General features: G+C 46.2%; 1 protein-coding gene across 1 annotated transcript in view; it reads left to right on the top strand.

Moving 5' to 3' along the window:
- Positions 1 to 16,028, top strand: part of TRAPPC9 (trafficking protein particle complex subunit 9) — an 806,634-nt gene that overhangs the window by 311,722 nt on the left and 478,884 nt on the right. The window contains exon 18 of the mRNA XM_040355009.1: positions 13,296 to 13,438. Coding sequence (XP_040210943.1) covers positions 13,296 to 13,438 — 143 coding nt within the window. The remainder of the gene's footprint in view (positions 1 to 13,295; positions 13,439 to 16,028) is intronic.

The following is a 16,028-nucleotide window of genomic DNA, read 5'->3' as shown; positions in this document are numbered from 1 at the left end:
ATCACGCCGGCCGCATCAATTTAGGCACAAGTTCTTTTAGGCAGCAGCCAATCAGGGAGCAGGTGATGTAAAGCAGAGGCCCGAGCAGCAGTCGGCAGAGCCAATGCGATGCTTGAGCCAGGGGGTGAGGAGGGAGGGACGGATCAGATGTGTCTTTTTCACTCTGACCTCAACACTTAGTCTCTTACGATTCCTGGGGGGGGGGGGATTGACCACCCTTGCCCTATGGAGCGGACGCCCATGTGTATAGCTATTCCTTTAGAGTGCATGCTTCGATGATGTGACTGGCTGCATGTACAGTAAATATCTCCTAAATGGTGCATGTTTAGGAGATATGTACAGTACCTACAGGAAAATCTTATTATAGGCTAATAAAGAAATAATTCCGGGTGTCTGCACTTCCAAAAATCCTTTTATTGAAGCTTCATATGACAAGTGGTTGAAAGATGGAGCCAAGAGGTAGACGTAAACATTTTGCATGGGAGTTTACTCCCACTTTAAAGAAACATTGGAGTACTGTAGATTCAAATTGTCAGTTGTCAACTCATCGAATGTATGGAGAATTTTTTAATTAATGTTCCTACGAATCTTCAAATTAAAGTTTTTTGTTTCGAAAACCTGCTAGTGTGTGGCCATCTTTAACCTAAAGCTCACCATTGATCATTTGAAATTCGCCCGATTCAGAAGGAACCAGACAAATTTCAAATAGTGTGTGGCCACCCTTTCTCAACTGTAGACGATCATTTGATGGACTTCTATTGAATGAGAAAATTTCGAAAATGTTTGTCAATCATCAGATGCAACCGCTGATTAGTGTATTCTAACAGCAGCGAATGCAGCGTATGCAGCCGCTGATTAGTGTATTCTGGAAGCAGCAAGTCTCGCCTTCCTTGGCATTGGAGGATTCCTCCATTCACCAAACAAAAATAAAAATGGAACTTGGTATGTCAATCAGCTGCTTGCGTCGGGGGCACTTGAGTGAAGTAGAGATAGGGATGTTGTAATGTTTTTTGGAAGATATGTACAGCATCTTGCCGGCTCTTCCCACCAGCCATGATCTGCCTGAATTGCATTGAGAAGCAGAGACATCATGCTTCTTTAGTGGCAAGAGGAACCAGGGAAAGTCAAAATCTAATCAGATTGAATGCCGGCTTTAAAGTGGAGGTTCCCCCTGAAAAAAAATTCTAACAATACATTCAGAATACTGATTACACTGCGGGTAGGCTGGGGTATTTTTTTTTTCATACATACCTTGTTATCGCCGTTGCATCCCTCGGCTTCCGGGTATGATTCTTGCTGGACCTAGTTGATTGACGTTCCTCCGACCGGCGCATACTGCGCGTCACAACTTTCCGACAGAAGCCGAACGTCATTGCGCAGGCGCCGTATAGAGTCGGCTCTATACGGCGCCTGCGCAGCGACGTTCGGCTTCTTTCGGAAAGTCGTGACGTCAAGTATGCGTCGGTCGGAGGAACGTCAATCAACTAGGAACGCCCAGCCCCACAAGAATCATACCCGGAAGCCGAGGGATGAAACGGCGATATCGAGGTATGTACGAAAAAAAAAAAAAAACAGCATACCCGCAGTGTAATCAGTCTTCTGAATGTATTGTTAGAATTTTTTTTTAGGGGGAACCTCCACTTTAAGAAGCAAGTAGCTTCCTGTTCGGCTCTGGTTTTGTGCTCAGTAGTCTTCTGATGCGTGAAGAAGAGAAGTGATGGCAGGGGAGTGACGGCACGTGGGGCCTGTACTCCAGAGAGCGGCCCTGGGAAGACGTTGCTCCTGTGATGCGATTCATCTCGGTCAATGATCTATCTGCTATAAAGTAAAGTTTGTTTTTATCGAGCAAAGGCAAGTGACCGCATTGATTTTTCTGTGATATATGACATATTCTCTGACACTCCATGGTCTGGGAGTAGGGATTTCAAAACAAATAACAATAAATTGATCCCAGTGGGACCCGAACATCCAACAGATTTACATCCCGCCAAACTCCCCTTGTAATTAATTTTTTTGGAGCTCTCTGTATACAAAATGTTGACCACCCCTTAAGTGAGATCTATGTTCCAGATTATTTTTTTTCAGCTTTGGGTACAATAGGGAAGGTTTAGAAACCCTGCCCAGTTTTTGCTGTTATCTAGAACTCCATTAGTCAGATTTCAACTTCCTTCCTATCCTTCTGAGAAAGTTTTACAAGACAGGGAGGGGGAACTGCTGCTGCTTGCAAGTTATGAGCTCAGGTTTGGCCTATACTTGGGTATACTGCCACTCAATCAACTGCGGCCATGGCATTCCCCACACCGCAACTATACACAAAGGGCGCGGGGATGCTTATGACATCTGTGACGGGAGTCACTTTGGGTGGGGTGGGGCCCTTGGAATCCAGCTTCCTTTTGGAGAGGTTGGGAAACCCTTGCTTCAGCCCCCCTTGCCCCTCTTATTTGTTAGTCACCCTATGTCTATTAGGGGCACAAGGTGACCGAGAAAATGATGGACAGCTACTAATGGACATTGAGAATGTGGTTTGGATTACTTCAAATGTGAGATTGTATGAGCTTTGCCTCATAGCCTGTTGTAGAAAGTTGCCATGTCGTCTGCAAGTCCTGATTAATTCAAGCATTGCTTAGATGTGGATTCCATGATTAATTGGAACACCTGCATATAACATAACGGTTCCTCCAGGACAGGGGTGTCCAAGCTTTTTTCAAAGAGGGCCAGATTCGATGAAGTGAACATGCCTAAGGGCCGACCATTTTGCCTGAACCATTAAAATTTGGTCTAAGTGTGTTCATTCGAGCAACTAATACATTGCCCAACAAGAATTATCTTGCCTTTGTGGCTGTGTGTGGTGAAGAGATGAGCGTGGGTGTGTTATTTTGGATATACCGTATTTATCGGCGTATAACACACACCTTCACTTTAGGAGGGAAGTTTCAGGGGAAAAAAATTTAAATAAAAAACTGTGAAGCAAAATAAGGGTCATTTCCCATCAATGCAGCCTCACCATTGCCATGAATGCAGCCTCTCCATTGCCATGAATGCAGCCTCTCCATTGCCATGAATGCAGCCTCTCCATTGCCATGAATGCAGCCTCTCCATTGCCATGAATGCAGCCTGATCGATGTCCATCTGCAACCTCTGAGGGAAGGGGGGGGGGGTGGGGTGAGCACCAACAGATTACATACAGGAGAATCTCCTGTTTACACAGCAGCCTCTTTAATACGATTTCTCCCGCCTCCTAGATAGACAGAGGAGTCGTCCAATGGCAGCCCAGGAGATGGGACTTCTTATTACAGATGTCACTGAGCAAACAGGAGATTCTCCCGTATGTAATTTGACAGCACTCTTCCCCCTCCCTCCCCCTCCAAGGCAGCGCCGATAACTACAGTATATATCCAAATTACCAGGGGGGCCACATTAAACTGAAACGGGGGCCGCAATTGGCCCCCATGCCTGACTTTGGACATGCCTGCTCTAGGAGAAATAAAGGCGGCTACTAGCGGTAGTATTGGGCAATAATGGATCAATGTGGTAAAATTTAAAATGATTTATTGAAGTATCAAAAAATTTATTGGAACACCTATTGTCTATGCTAGCAAACCCCTGGGGGATATGTTTATACTTGTAACAATGTGTATTGTACTTTGGGAGTTTAATGCAGGCAAGTCTGACCTTAGGTGGGGATATCTGATTAATCACAACATTGTCTGGGTGAACATTGAGTCATCTAGGCTGGCTTAAGTGACTAGTTAATTAGCTCAAGTTAATTATGTTCTTGGTTACAGTTTGTATTGTTATGGTAATATGATTAGGGGGTGTGGGGGATGTCCTCTTATGGGGTATATATATTCTGTTTGAGTTTCAATAAAATAATTCCATGTTCATACAAGCTATTGTCGGCTAGTCTTGTACGATCAGCTATAATATCTGATATTGATGTATAGACTGGAGGAAGCGGTATACTGACTGAAGAACTCAAGCAAATTGTGGGACGTTCCGTTAAATTGATAGTAAGTGGTGTAATGCTTCCTGTAGCCTGGGACATCTTCACCTTCATTTGGATCCAAGGTCTGGATAGCAGAGGAGAGGTGCAGATACCAGCTGCCATGGAAGAGGAATTCAGAAGGAATACATCACAGAGGACCAGTGTCAATGCAGGTCCTGCTGGAATGGTTTGACTCTGTCCGCTGGGAACTTTTGAAGGAAATGCTAGCTCGTGAGCAGTGCCACCAGGGAAAAATTCTCCCCTCCATCCAGGAAAGGTACTGGTTGCACAAGGAGCAGACAGCTGAGTTAAACTGGTCTGGGCATAGATGCGGTTAAACAAGAGCTACTGAGCCCTCCGATCTAATGTATCCCAAGCATGCCATTGGATAACTGATGACAGACCAATTGAAGGCTTTGACTATGGCGACCTGGGACTGTTGTACGGGAAGCTGTCAAGGGACCCTGACTTTTGGGAATGATCTAGAGAGGCGGTTGGAAGAAATCATGGATTACAGAGAAGAGATGCTGAACATCTTGGAAGTGCTCTCGGCACTGGAAGATATGGAGTTTCTGCCGTTCAGGAATGGGAGCTGGAGATTGCCTACAGATGGCTGCAGGACTCTGCTCAGCAGCTGGGCTCCCTTTGCCTGGGACTATCCAGAAGTACCAGCCGACAGTCCTGAAATCTCGGCTGAAGTGTCAGCAATGGAGCAGAGTAACAGTGTGCTTTGCCCATCACCGCCCACAACTTTGGTGGACGCCGTGACGATTCTGTTTCTGCGCAGGACGAGCTTGAACGGAGGGATGCATCTGTCCAACAACAGTTCAAGGGCTCAGGAAAAGAGGAAGCCCTCCTCATTCCTCCGGCACGGATCACAGAAAGCATGGATTTTATTGAGTTTTCATCAGAGGATGTTATGGATGAAGTGTTGGCAGTGGACCCAAAGGGCCACCAGCCTGTGCTCGGGCCTTTCACAAATTCCAGCGCTGGGGATTTATTAGACTTTTATGTAGAGCAAGAACAACCTGGTGAGCCTCATACAGCATAGCTGGCATCAAGGCAGAACATTATTAAGTTCTGCATAGCACCAAAAGTAGCTTCAGCCTCACTGGGAGAAGAAGCAGCCGGCCTTTCTCCTACATCACTGACAGCGACGAGGGATTTCCTGCCAGCAGCATCTACGGAGTCACAAGAAACTTATCCAGCTCTGCCCTACACCTGTGGCAGTTCCGGAGGCCTAGGGTGAGAAGGTGGCGGTCACTTCCCACCAGATCAGGATCCAGGGGAAGAAGGGAGAGGAGGTTGTTGTCCTCCTTCCCCAACAGTCATCCAGAGCAGAGGAAATGGTCACTCCCCAGCAGCAGATCAGGATGCAGGGAGAGGAGGTTGTCGTCGTCCCTCCCCAACATCAGTGTTGATGAATAGAGGGGAGGATATATATATATAACATTTTTCCCAATTATTTTTTTCTCTTCTTCCCTTGGATGCTTGTGACATCATTGACCAAATTAGGTCAAATGGCCCTATTAGGTAACAGAACATCTCAGTCCAATTCTGTACATGCAGATGTGGGGTAGAGACTTCCCTGGTTGAAGTTGGTTGGGGGGCAGTGGGCAGGGTGATAACTTTTCTTCCAATTACGGTCTGAACCAAAGTTCCGACCAAACCCAATCTCATCCCTGAGTAAACACCAGGACAGGATATTGACCTTTTATGGGCAATTTAGTCAATGGTGTTACAAGCGTCCCTGCCACTTTTTTGTAAGTACAGTCTATGGAAAGGGAATGCCCTGGCTGCAGTTGATTGGGCAACCATGCAGGGGAGTGACAACTTCCTTCAGGGGTTTGCTCTGAACCCAAGTTTGGACCCAGCCGAAGCTCATCCCTACCGCTTTCATACCCAAAGGTCACAATTACAAGTCAAACTCTCATTCTCCTGTTCAGCAGTGATCATGTGATCAAATGCCTTCTGTAAATGCAGATGTGGGGTAGAGAATTCCCTGGTTGAAGTTAAAGCTGGGGGCAGTGGGCAGGGTGATAGCTTTCGTACAAAATGGAAAGGACACATATAGCAGAGATGAAAGAGCTCCTCCCCCCGGAATTGCATGCTATGGAAGAGTTCCCCAGTGGGGCTTTTAGGCAGCTATGTCAAAAAAAGTAAGATAAGTGTTGCTATATGAAAATTGTATTTATTAGAGAAAATCTTGGATGTCACAATGAGTAAAAATGCAATATATAAAAAGACAGGTAAAATATCACATTCCATGATGCAGTAGACATAGAACGTTACACATATCGTTATATTCCGTATTATTATATATTGTTGAGCCCCGACGCGTTTCGACCTGTTAGCGATCTCTTCAGGGGGGAAATTGTTTCGAAAAAAATATTACATAAGTTCAAAATTAAAAAGGAGAACATGTCATCATACATCACATTGAATCTACCATAGTGATCTATTTAACGCTAGGACATGGAATCAAAGATATTTGGAGCCGCTGGATAATCCGGAGGGACTTAAGGCTACCCCCACCTTCCCAATAGTGAAGAGCCCACCCAAGAGGGCTTACAAGGAGCATCATTAACCACTTAACCCCCGGACCATATTGCTGGTCAAAGACCAGAGCACTTTTTGCGATTCGGCACTGCGTCGCTTTAACTGACAATTGCGCGGTCGTCCGACGTGGCTCCCAAACAAAATTGGCGTCCTTTTTTTCCCACAAATAGAGCTTTCTTTTGGTGGTATTTGATCACCTCTGCGGTTTTTCGTTTTTGCGCTATAAACAAAAATAGAGCGACAATTTTGAAAAAAAATTATATTTTTTACTTTTTTCTATAATGGATATCCCCCCCCAAAAATATATATAAAAAAAAATCCTCAGTTTAGGCCGATACGTATTCTTCTACATATTTTTCGCAAAAAAACGTTTGTTTGGTTTGCACAAAAGTTATAGCGTTTACAAAATAGGGGGTCGTTTTATGGCATTTTTATTAATATTTTTTTTTTACTAGTAATGAGCTACTCTGTAACGAGCAATCGCGGGTGCCCGGCGGCGATCTTGCCCGCCGGGCACGCGCACGGGAGTCAGGGACGCCCCCTAGTGACCGCTTCGCGAGCCGACGTAGAGCTACGGGCTCTCGCGCAGGGGAGCCGACCTGCTGCCGTATAACTGCGGAGGCTGGTCGGCAAGTAGTTAAGGACATCTTCTAGGTGATGGAGGAGCCGGCGCCTGCAATGAACATCCACGATAGCCATAATTAGTTAGGAAAAATGTAATAAGTTTATTCTGAGCTCACCTGCCAGAATGATGGTTAGACTATATATATATATATATATATATATATATATATATATATATATATATATATATATATATATATATATATATATATATATATATGAATATAGGGGCTAAAAGCAATTACAAGTTGCCAATATATATAATGTTAATCAGGGCATCCTTAGGCGTCCCAAAGGGTTGACTATGCAGTAGTGGATAATGAGTAATTTGGATAATCTAGTACTATAGTGGGTGCTAACGTGTGTGAATGTGTGAACCATTGGATGGGGAATGCCCTGGCTGCAGTTGATTGGGCAACCATGCAGGGGAGTGACGGCTTCCTTCGGGGGTTTGAACCCAAGTTTGGACCCAACCCAAGCTTATCCTGCTTTCATACCCGAAGGTCACGATTACAAGTCAAAATCTCATCCTCCTGTTCATCAGCGATCATGTGATCAAATGCCTAGGCTTTTGGTCATGTGAAAAGCATTTTCCCACAGGAAAGATAAGCTTTTCAGATTTTTTGTTACTCTCATTATTCATTGCAACATAACTATTAGGGCCCTTTTATGTTATGCATGGTGTAAATTGCAAGCCCATTAACACCGTACAGTTCACCACATTAAGGCAGCAAATTTATTTTGGCTGGCAGCTCACCCTACCACATGAAAAATTGGACATGCACAATTCTTTAATGCAGCACATGCGGTGTATGGGCTGCTGCTGTGCGTTGGGATGCCATTCCCAATGAATGACTGCACACTGTATTACACACATGGGCGTTCGCAGGTAGGAGCAAAGGGGGGCAAGTGCCCACCCCACCGAAATCAGGAATCAACAAGGTGTCTGCCATAAGGGTGCACACGGGTTGTGCCCAGGCACACCCTGATCACCTGAGTGCAGCGTGCAGATTGTCAATGCTCCCCATGTAACAGCACCCGGCACAGGAAGGAATATTGCATTGCGGGCGGAAGCCGGCAGGGCTTGTCATCATCTGGAGCTTCTGCCGCCTCCACCACACATAAAACCCTTCCTGCTCTCCCAGCCCTGCATATACAAGAGAGGAGGGGGCGGGGCAGGGTATCCACACAGCCGCTCAAGCCTGCAGCGTGCATCAACAGAAGCCCATGCCAGGAGCCTGACCTGCCACTTTGAGTTATAGAGGATTCTCTTCTGTGGGGGGAGAAGAGCTCCGGGGGGGGGGGGATTGGGTATGCATACTGGCATAGCACACGCCTGGAATCTGCTCACTGTACATAGCACACACCTAAATTCTGCACCCGGTACATAGCACACGCCGGGATTCTGCACCCTGTACATGACACACGTCTGGATTCTGTACCCTGTACATAGCACACGCCTGGATTTTACACCCTGTACATAGCACATGCCTGGATTCTGCACCCTGTACATAACACATGCCTGGAATCTGCACCCTGTACATGGCACACGCCTGGAATCTGCACCCTGTACATAACACACAACTGGAATCTGCACCCTGTACATAACACGCCTGGAATCTGCACCCTGTACATAACACATGCCTGGATTCTGCACCCTGTACATAGCATACACCTGGATTCTGCACCCTGTACATAGCACACACCTGGATTCTGCACCCTGTACATAGCACACACCTGGATTCTGCACCCTGTACATAGCACATGCCTGGATTCTGCACCCTGTACATAGCACACACCTGGACTCTGCACCCTGTACACAGCACACACCTGGATTCTGCACCCTGTACACAGCACACACCTGGAATCTGCACCCTGTACATTGCACACACCTGGAATCTGCACCCTGTACATAGCACACACCTGGAATCTGCACCCTGTACATAGCACACACCTGGATTCTGCACCCTGTACGTAGCACACACCTGGATTCTGCACCCTGTACATAGCTCACGCCGTTTTTCCTTTAAAAATAAATACTTGCGAGTTGTGGGTAAGCCTCTCCCCTTCAAGACATTGTGAAAAGGAGGCTGAGCATGGGTGACCTTTAAAATTATGCCCATGACTACACACATTGCAGTAACCCACCTTATGTAACACTCATTTGAGCTCAACTAAAGTCAGAAACTGCAGACCGGCGCCCAGTCCATCCTTTCAGTGGTCTAAGAAGAGACTGCAGAATCAATAGGCAAAGTGGAGAAGCCTTTTTAAATCTCCAAAGAAAGAAAGAAGACTTTCTTGCCTTCCAGCTTCATTTCGGCATTCCTCCGTTCACAGTGTTCTTGATCTCTTCAGATTTTCCTTTTGAAATTAATGTCTCAGACAAGCCCTTGTCATACATTTACAGGAAAACTGACACAACACATAAAAAAAAATACGGTTCAACGTTCCAAATTCTTAGTAGACGCTCTTATCTTTTTTTAAGTGACACCTGGAATTTTGCAACATATGTTGTTTTCTTGTTTGCTGGCATTCTCTGGAGGCTCTGTACGGTTGAAGAGCAAAACTAAGCGAGACGAGTTTCTCCCAAAATTCAATTTTCACCGTGTTCGGAAAACATAAAGCTTAAAGGGGGGTGGTAAAAATTATTTCTGTATATGCCTTGAACGGTTCTCTTAAAGTAGTTTTAATGCTTCTTTGTTCTCTTCAAAACATGAAAAAAAAAGGGGACACAACCCCGAAAGCTTGTCCTAAAAACTTGTACATTATTGCAATTAAAAAAAGTATCATTGACAGTACTCAAGTGTTTTCTTCACAAGCACACCTGCTTAGTGCAAAGCACTTTGCAATTTTTTCCCCTCCGCGCCCTCCGGAGATTGTTCCTCCTGTTTCGGTTTTCGGCGTCGTCCACCTTGTATTCCAGGGCTCGAACTTTCATCTGAAGCACACGGATGGAAGCTGTATGCTCCACGATGCCGTCCTCCACTCGCCCCACTCGCTCCTCTACCTCCGATACTCGCAAGCGTAGCCTGTCCATATCCTGTCGGATGATACCGACATCCATCTGCACGGCCTCAATCTTTGTGGTCAGGGCGGCTTGGCAAGCAGCAATTGCCGCCATGACCTCCGGGAAACCGAGCCCCGTCCCGGGCGACTGCTCCCCCAACTCCGTCTGCAATGCCATGCTGCGGGCACTCTTAGGGGAGACCACCACGTGCGCCTCCACCCGCGGGGCTGTATCTTCCACTGTCAGCGGAAAACAAAGCTTCTTCCCCCCGTGTCTGGTCCGGTAGGGCTTCCCTAGACAGGCGAGTGATTTCCAGCCAACAAAGTAGCCCAGAGCACGGATAATAGGCAAAATTCCAGCAGAGCTCTGGATCCTGCTTCCTCCTAGATTGCCATCTTGGACACGCCCCCAAGCACTTTGCAATTTAGATCCCTTTCACACTGAGGGCGTATTGGAGGCTCTATAGCGTTAAAAATAGCGCCTGCAATTCGCCCTAAAAGTGCTGCTCTATTGTCTCCAGTGTGAAAGCCCGAGGGCTTTCACACTGGAGCGGTGCACTAGCAGGACGGTAAAAAAAGTCCTAATAGCCGCATCTTTGGAGCGGTGAAGGAGCGGTGTGTATACCGCTCCTCCACCGCTGCTGCCCATTGAAATCAGTGGGACAGCGCGGCTATACCGCCCGCAATGTGCTGCTTCAGGCGGCTTTCTTGGCTGCTAGTGGGAGGTTAAATGCGCCCCGCTAGCGGCCGAAATGTGCCGCAAATCCGCCCATAGCGTAGGCGGTAAAAATAGCAGTATTTTAACTCTGACGCTATGGGCGGTTCAGTGTGAAAGATTCTTTATTGCAGGGGTCTCCAAACTTTCTAAAGACTTCAGACTTTAGGGGGCGGCGAAGTGTGGCAGGTGGGAGTAGAAAATTCCCCAGTGTCGGTAGTAATAAACAATGTCCAAGGCTTCTTGGTCAGCGGGGATTGATTTTTTTATATTTTGTGGTCAGTAGGAGGAGAAATAGTGCTCCTTCGTTGATGTCTATGGCAGAAATAGTGCCCCATAATTGAAAATGGGGAGGGTAGTGCTGCGCTAATCAGTGGTGAATGAATAAGTGAATAAACAGGTGGGGGAGGGGAATGAAAGTAGGTGTAATTGAAATGAGGAGCAATATAGCCCAAATGGCATCAGCATAAAAATAAATATAAATGATCAGTGAACAATAACAGTAATGGTGCAAATCATATAACTACACAGGTTCCTCTTAATGTGATGAAATACACTATAAGTAATGGTGCAAAAAAAGTCCCAGGTAACTGTGCTAAGTGACACTCCTATACTGGTGATAAACAGTCCATCAACAGAGTTTGAAAAATATTAGCAAAAAATATAAGTAAAATTTCAAAAGTCCAAGAAAGCAAAAGTGCAAGTGTAGGTCCGCAATATGGAGTGAGAGGAAAATGGGTATCCAGTGATCCTTTTAGGGTAAGTAAGGATGTCCCCTTACCTTACTGCTGTAAGGTAACAGCATATAGATCCAACCACATTAGATGGTTCACTCGATGGGCTCTGATCCAACAACGGCAGGTCCTCCTTGGAGTTCTCGTCCCAGATTGGTCAGTTTCTCGCCCCAAAGAAATAAAGCATCGATGGTGTGATACCGTTCTAAAAATTTTAATTCTCAAAGAAAATAGACAGGGGTACTCACATAATCCAAAATACAATTGAGCATGTAAAAAAGAGGGGCAATCTGTCGCCAACGTCACCTCCGATATCTCTCAGTGGACTCATGCGCATTCGTCACTATCATGTGACTTCCTCAGGAGTCAGGAGTGCCCCATAATTGGTGTTAGTGGGAGGGATAGTGCCCTGTTGTTGGTGTGAGTGGGAGGAATAGTGCTCCATGCTTAGTGTCAGTTGTAGGAATAATGCCTCATTTTTTATGTCATTAGAAGGGATAGTGCCATGATGATGGTTCCAGTGGGAGGAATAGTGCCCCATCTGTGTGAGTGGGAGAAATAGTGCCCCATCGTTGGTGTCTGTGGGAGGAATAGTGCCCCTCCGTTGGTGTTGGTAAGAGGAATAGTGCCCCATTGTTGGTTTTAGTAAAAGGAATAGTGCCTTATCACTAGTGTCAGTGGTAGGAATAGTACCCCATCGTTGGTGTTAGTGGGAGGAATAGTGCCTCGCCAATAGTGTCAGTGGGAGGAATAGTGCCCCATCATTGGTCCCAGTGTGAGGAATAGTGCCTGGTCATTAGTGTTGGTGAAAGGAAGAGTGCACTATCGTTGATGTCCATGGCAGAAATAGTGCCCCATAATTGGTGTCAGTGGGAGGGATGGTGCCCCGTTGTTGATGTGAGTGGAAACAATAGTGCTCCATGCTTGGTGTCTGTTGTAGGAATAATACCCCATTTTTTTATGTCAATAAAATAAATAGTTCCCCGTTGTTGATGGTTTCAGTGGGAGGAATAGAGCCCCATCCTTGGTGTCCGTAGGCGGAATAGTGCCCCGTCAGTGTGAGTGGAAGGATTAGTGACCCCCTCGTCGGTGTTAGTAAGAAGAATGGTGCCTCATCATTGTTGTCCGTGGGAGGAGTAGTGCCCCATTGTTGGTGTTTGTAAGAGGAATAGTACCGCATTGTTGGTGTTAGTAAGAGAAATAGTGCCCCGGCATTAGTGTCAGTAGAAGGAATAGTGCACCATTGTTGGTTTTAGTAAGATGAATAGTGCCCTGTCGTTAGTGTAAGTAAAAGGAAAAGCCTCATTACTAGTGTCAGTGGGAGGAGTAGTGCCCCATCGTTGCTGCCAGTGGGAGAAATAGTGCCTCGTCATTAGTGCCACTGGAAGGAATAGTGCCTTGTCATTAGTGCCACTGGGAGGAATAGTGCCTTGTCATTAGTGCCACTGGGAGGAATAGTGCCTCGTCATTAATTTTAGTGGAAGGAATAGGGCCCGATTGTTGGTGTCATTGGAATGCTTTACCTACAATATACCTGTAGTCCCAGTCCACAGAAAGCCTGAATCCACTTATTAATCTGTGATGGGTTTATTGAAAAATCTTATAATTGTAAAGGTTTACACGTTTTACAATACGATTAGCAATTTATTTTATCACCTTCCTTTTTTTGCAGACTCTGGAAGGGATTTTGAACTTCAAGTACTCTGGAGGGCCTGGTCATGTTGATGGTTATTACCGGAACCTGTCCCTTGGACTGCATGTGGATGTAGAGCCCTCTGTTTTCTTCACCCGGGTCAGCACACTCCCTGCTACAAGGTGAGATTCCAAACCCCTTTTCTGTTTAAAGCCAAACTCTGGGCACAAAAAATAAAACTACCCTTGAAATGGGTCCCCCCCACACTCGAAGGGGTTGCATGCACATTTTTGTCTAGGGGCAGAGGAATAGGGTGTAATACTTACATCTGTTACTCACCCCAGCAGGGCCCCTACAGCTCTTTGGTACAGAAAAGTTTTGTTTTTAAAGCGGAGTTCCATCAAAAAGTGAAACTTACGCTTATCCGTCTCCTTCCCCCCCCTCCGGTGTCATTTGCCACCTTTCAGGGGGAGGGGGTACCTTTTTTGGACAGGTACCATTCCTCGCCACGGCCCCGTCTCCCAGAAGTTCGGCCCCCTGCTCCTTCCTCCCCTGCCGGACCAATTAAAAAGTGCAGCGTGCTTTGCGTATGTGCAGTAGGGAACCAGCTGTGAAGGCTTCCGCCCTTACCAGGAATGGCCAGCGGCTGCACCCGACAACAGATCGGCTGTGGTGCCGACATCGCAGGCTCCCAGGATAGGTAAGTGTCCTTATATTAAAAGTCAGCAGCTGCAGTATTTGTATTTCCGTGGGCGGGGGGGGGCTGGACCTCCACTTTAAGGAGCTCTTGGCCATGGTCGCACTCCGGTCTGCTCCATTGACAATCCCATCCTCGCCAGCTGCTTGGTACATTCAGCCTGCCCACACACGGTTCAAATCTTGGCTGGTTCCTGCTAAACCAGCCAAGGTTCGAACTGTCTATGGCTGGCCTTAATCTTTCTAGATAGTCCATATAAGTAAGTGTAATGAAAGGTCCCACACTCCGCTTGAGTGCTTTCTTTTTATACCACTCCCTCCCAGTCCGAATATAGATATCAGAAATTCCAACCGCTCACAAGCACAAAACAAGACGATACTTGTTTAGTTGCTGAACATGGACTCTTTATTAAAACCAGAATACAAGTCTTAAATACAGTATAAGGGGAGGTGCATATCTCCAGCTCATATTACTCTACAATACATTTGTAACCAGAAACATAAATTAACATGAGCTAATTAACTAATTCCTTATGCAGCTGATTTGACTCCCTAACTACAATACACATTATCATACATATCAACACCAAACTCCCTCATACAATTGCAGGGTCAATTACCACAAGCAACAATGGGCTATGAGTAAGCACTGATTGATAGTGCGAAACGTCAGCTGTATGCCCCTGTCTTTGCTGTGATGTGTGGTGTTTGAATACTTTTACTAATAAAAGGCAACCGAGTGCGGCTGTCCAAACATTTCTTTCTACAAATGGGTGAAAGACCCTTAGAAGTTATACTAGACTCATTTACATTATAACAGACAGGTGGCTGGAGTTGACATCAACATCTCCTAACAGTATGTGTCCCAACAGTATGAATCAGTCACTCTTTCTAATATGACATATACAGGGTTCCCAGAGTCTGTGTGTCTTGGGGGGACATGTACCTGAATCCAAAGTAACACCACATCAGGGGTCCCCAGTAGGGTTGTCCCAATACCACTTTTTTGAGACAAGTACCGATACTTTTTGTTCAAGTACTCGCCGATTACCGATACTTTTTTTTAAAATGTCATGTGACAGTGGCAGTATTTATTTTTATTTTTTTACAATTTTTTATTTTTTACAGTGATTTCTTTTTTTCATTTTTTAGGGGGAGGGGGGTGGGGGGGAGTGGATTGTCAGTGTGTTTTTTTTTTTATTTACATTTTATTTTATTTTGTTATTTTTTTTATTATTGCATTTTTTTTCTTTTTCTAATCAGCCCTGTTGGGGGTCTTTGGTGAGATATCAGGGGTATTAACAGACCTGACATCTCCCCTTTAAGACAGAGAACGGGACTAAGGACACAGATTCCCCAGTCCCTTTCTCTGCAGCCTCAGCTAAAATGAATGGAGAGAGGCTCCTCTCCATTCATAAACTGAAGCATCGTAAACACAGGTTACGATGTTTCAGTTACAGGGGCGGACTGACCATTGAGGCTCTCGGGCACTGCCCGAGGGCCCCATGCCACTAGGGGGCCCCATCAGGGTTGCCAGGCTCAATTAAACCCAGGGACAGTATGTAAAAATCTATGTTTTTTTACATCTGTCCCTGATATGTCCGAAAGCGACATGATTTTGATGTGAAAATCCTGAGATTTTAGCTGCCCTGCCTCTGCACTGCCTCCTGGCGTGGTCGCCATCTGTAAGCCCGGGGGGCCCCATAATCTTCTATTGCTGGGGGCCCCATGAGTTGTCAGTCTGCCCCTGTTAAGTTAAATGAATGGACAGAGTCAGCGGAGGTAGGAGCCTCTAAATCCGGCTCCTACCTCCGCTGTCCATCCAGACAAATTGAGGGGGGAGAGCTGCACGGAGGTGGGAGAAGACAGCACGGAGGTGGGAGAAGACAGCACGGAGGTGGGAGAAGACAGCACGGAGGTGGGAGAAGACAGCACGGAGGTGGGAGAAGACAGCACGAAGGGGGGGAGAAGACAGCACGGAGGGGGGGAGAAGACCGCACAGAGGGGGGGAGAAGACCGCACGGAGGTGAGAGAAGACAGCACGGAGGCGGGAGAAGACAGCACGGAGGCAGGAGA

The sequence above is a fragment of the Rana temporaria genome, chromosome 5 (assembly GCF_905171775.1).
Source record: "Rana temporaria chromosome 5, aRanTem1.1, whole genome shotgun sequence".
NCBI classification, from domain to species: domain Eukaryota; kingdom Metazoa; phylum Chordata; class Amphibia; order Anura; family Ranidae; genus Rana; species Rana temporaria.
This window is presented reverse-complemented; position numbering and strand designations above follow the sequence as displayed.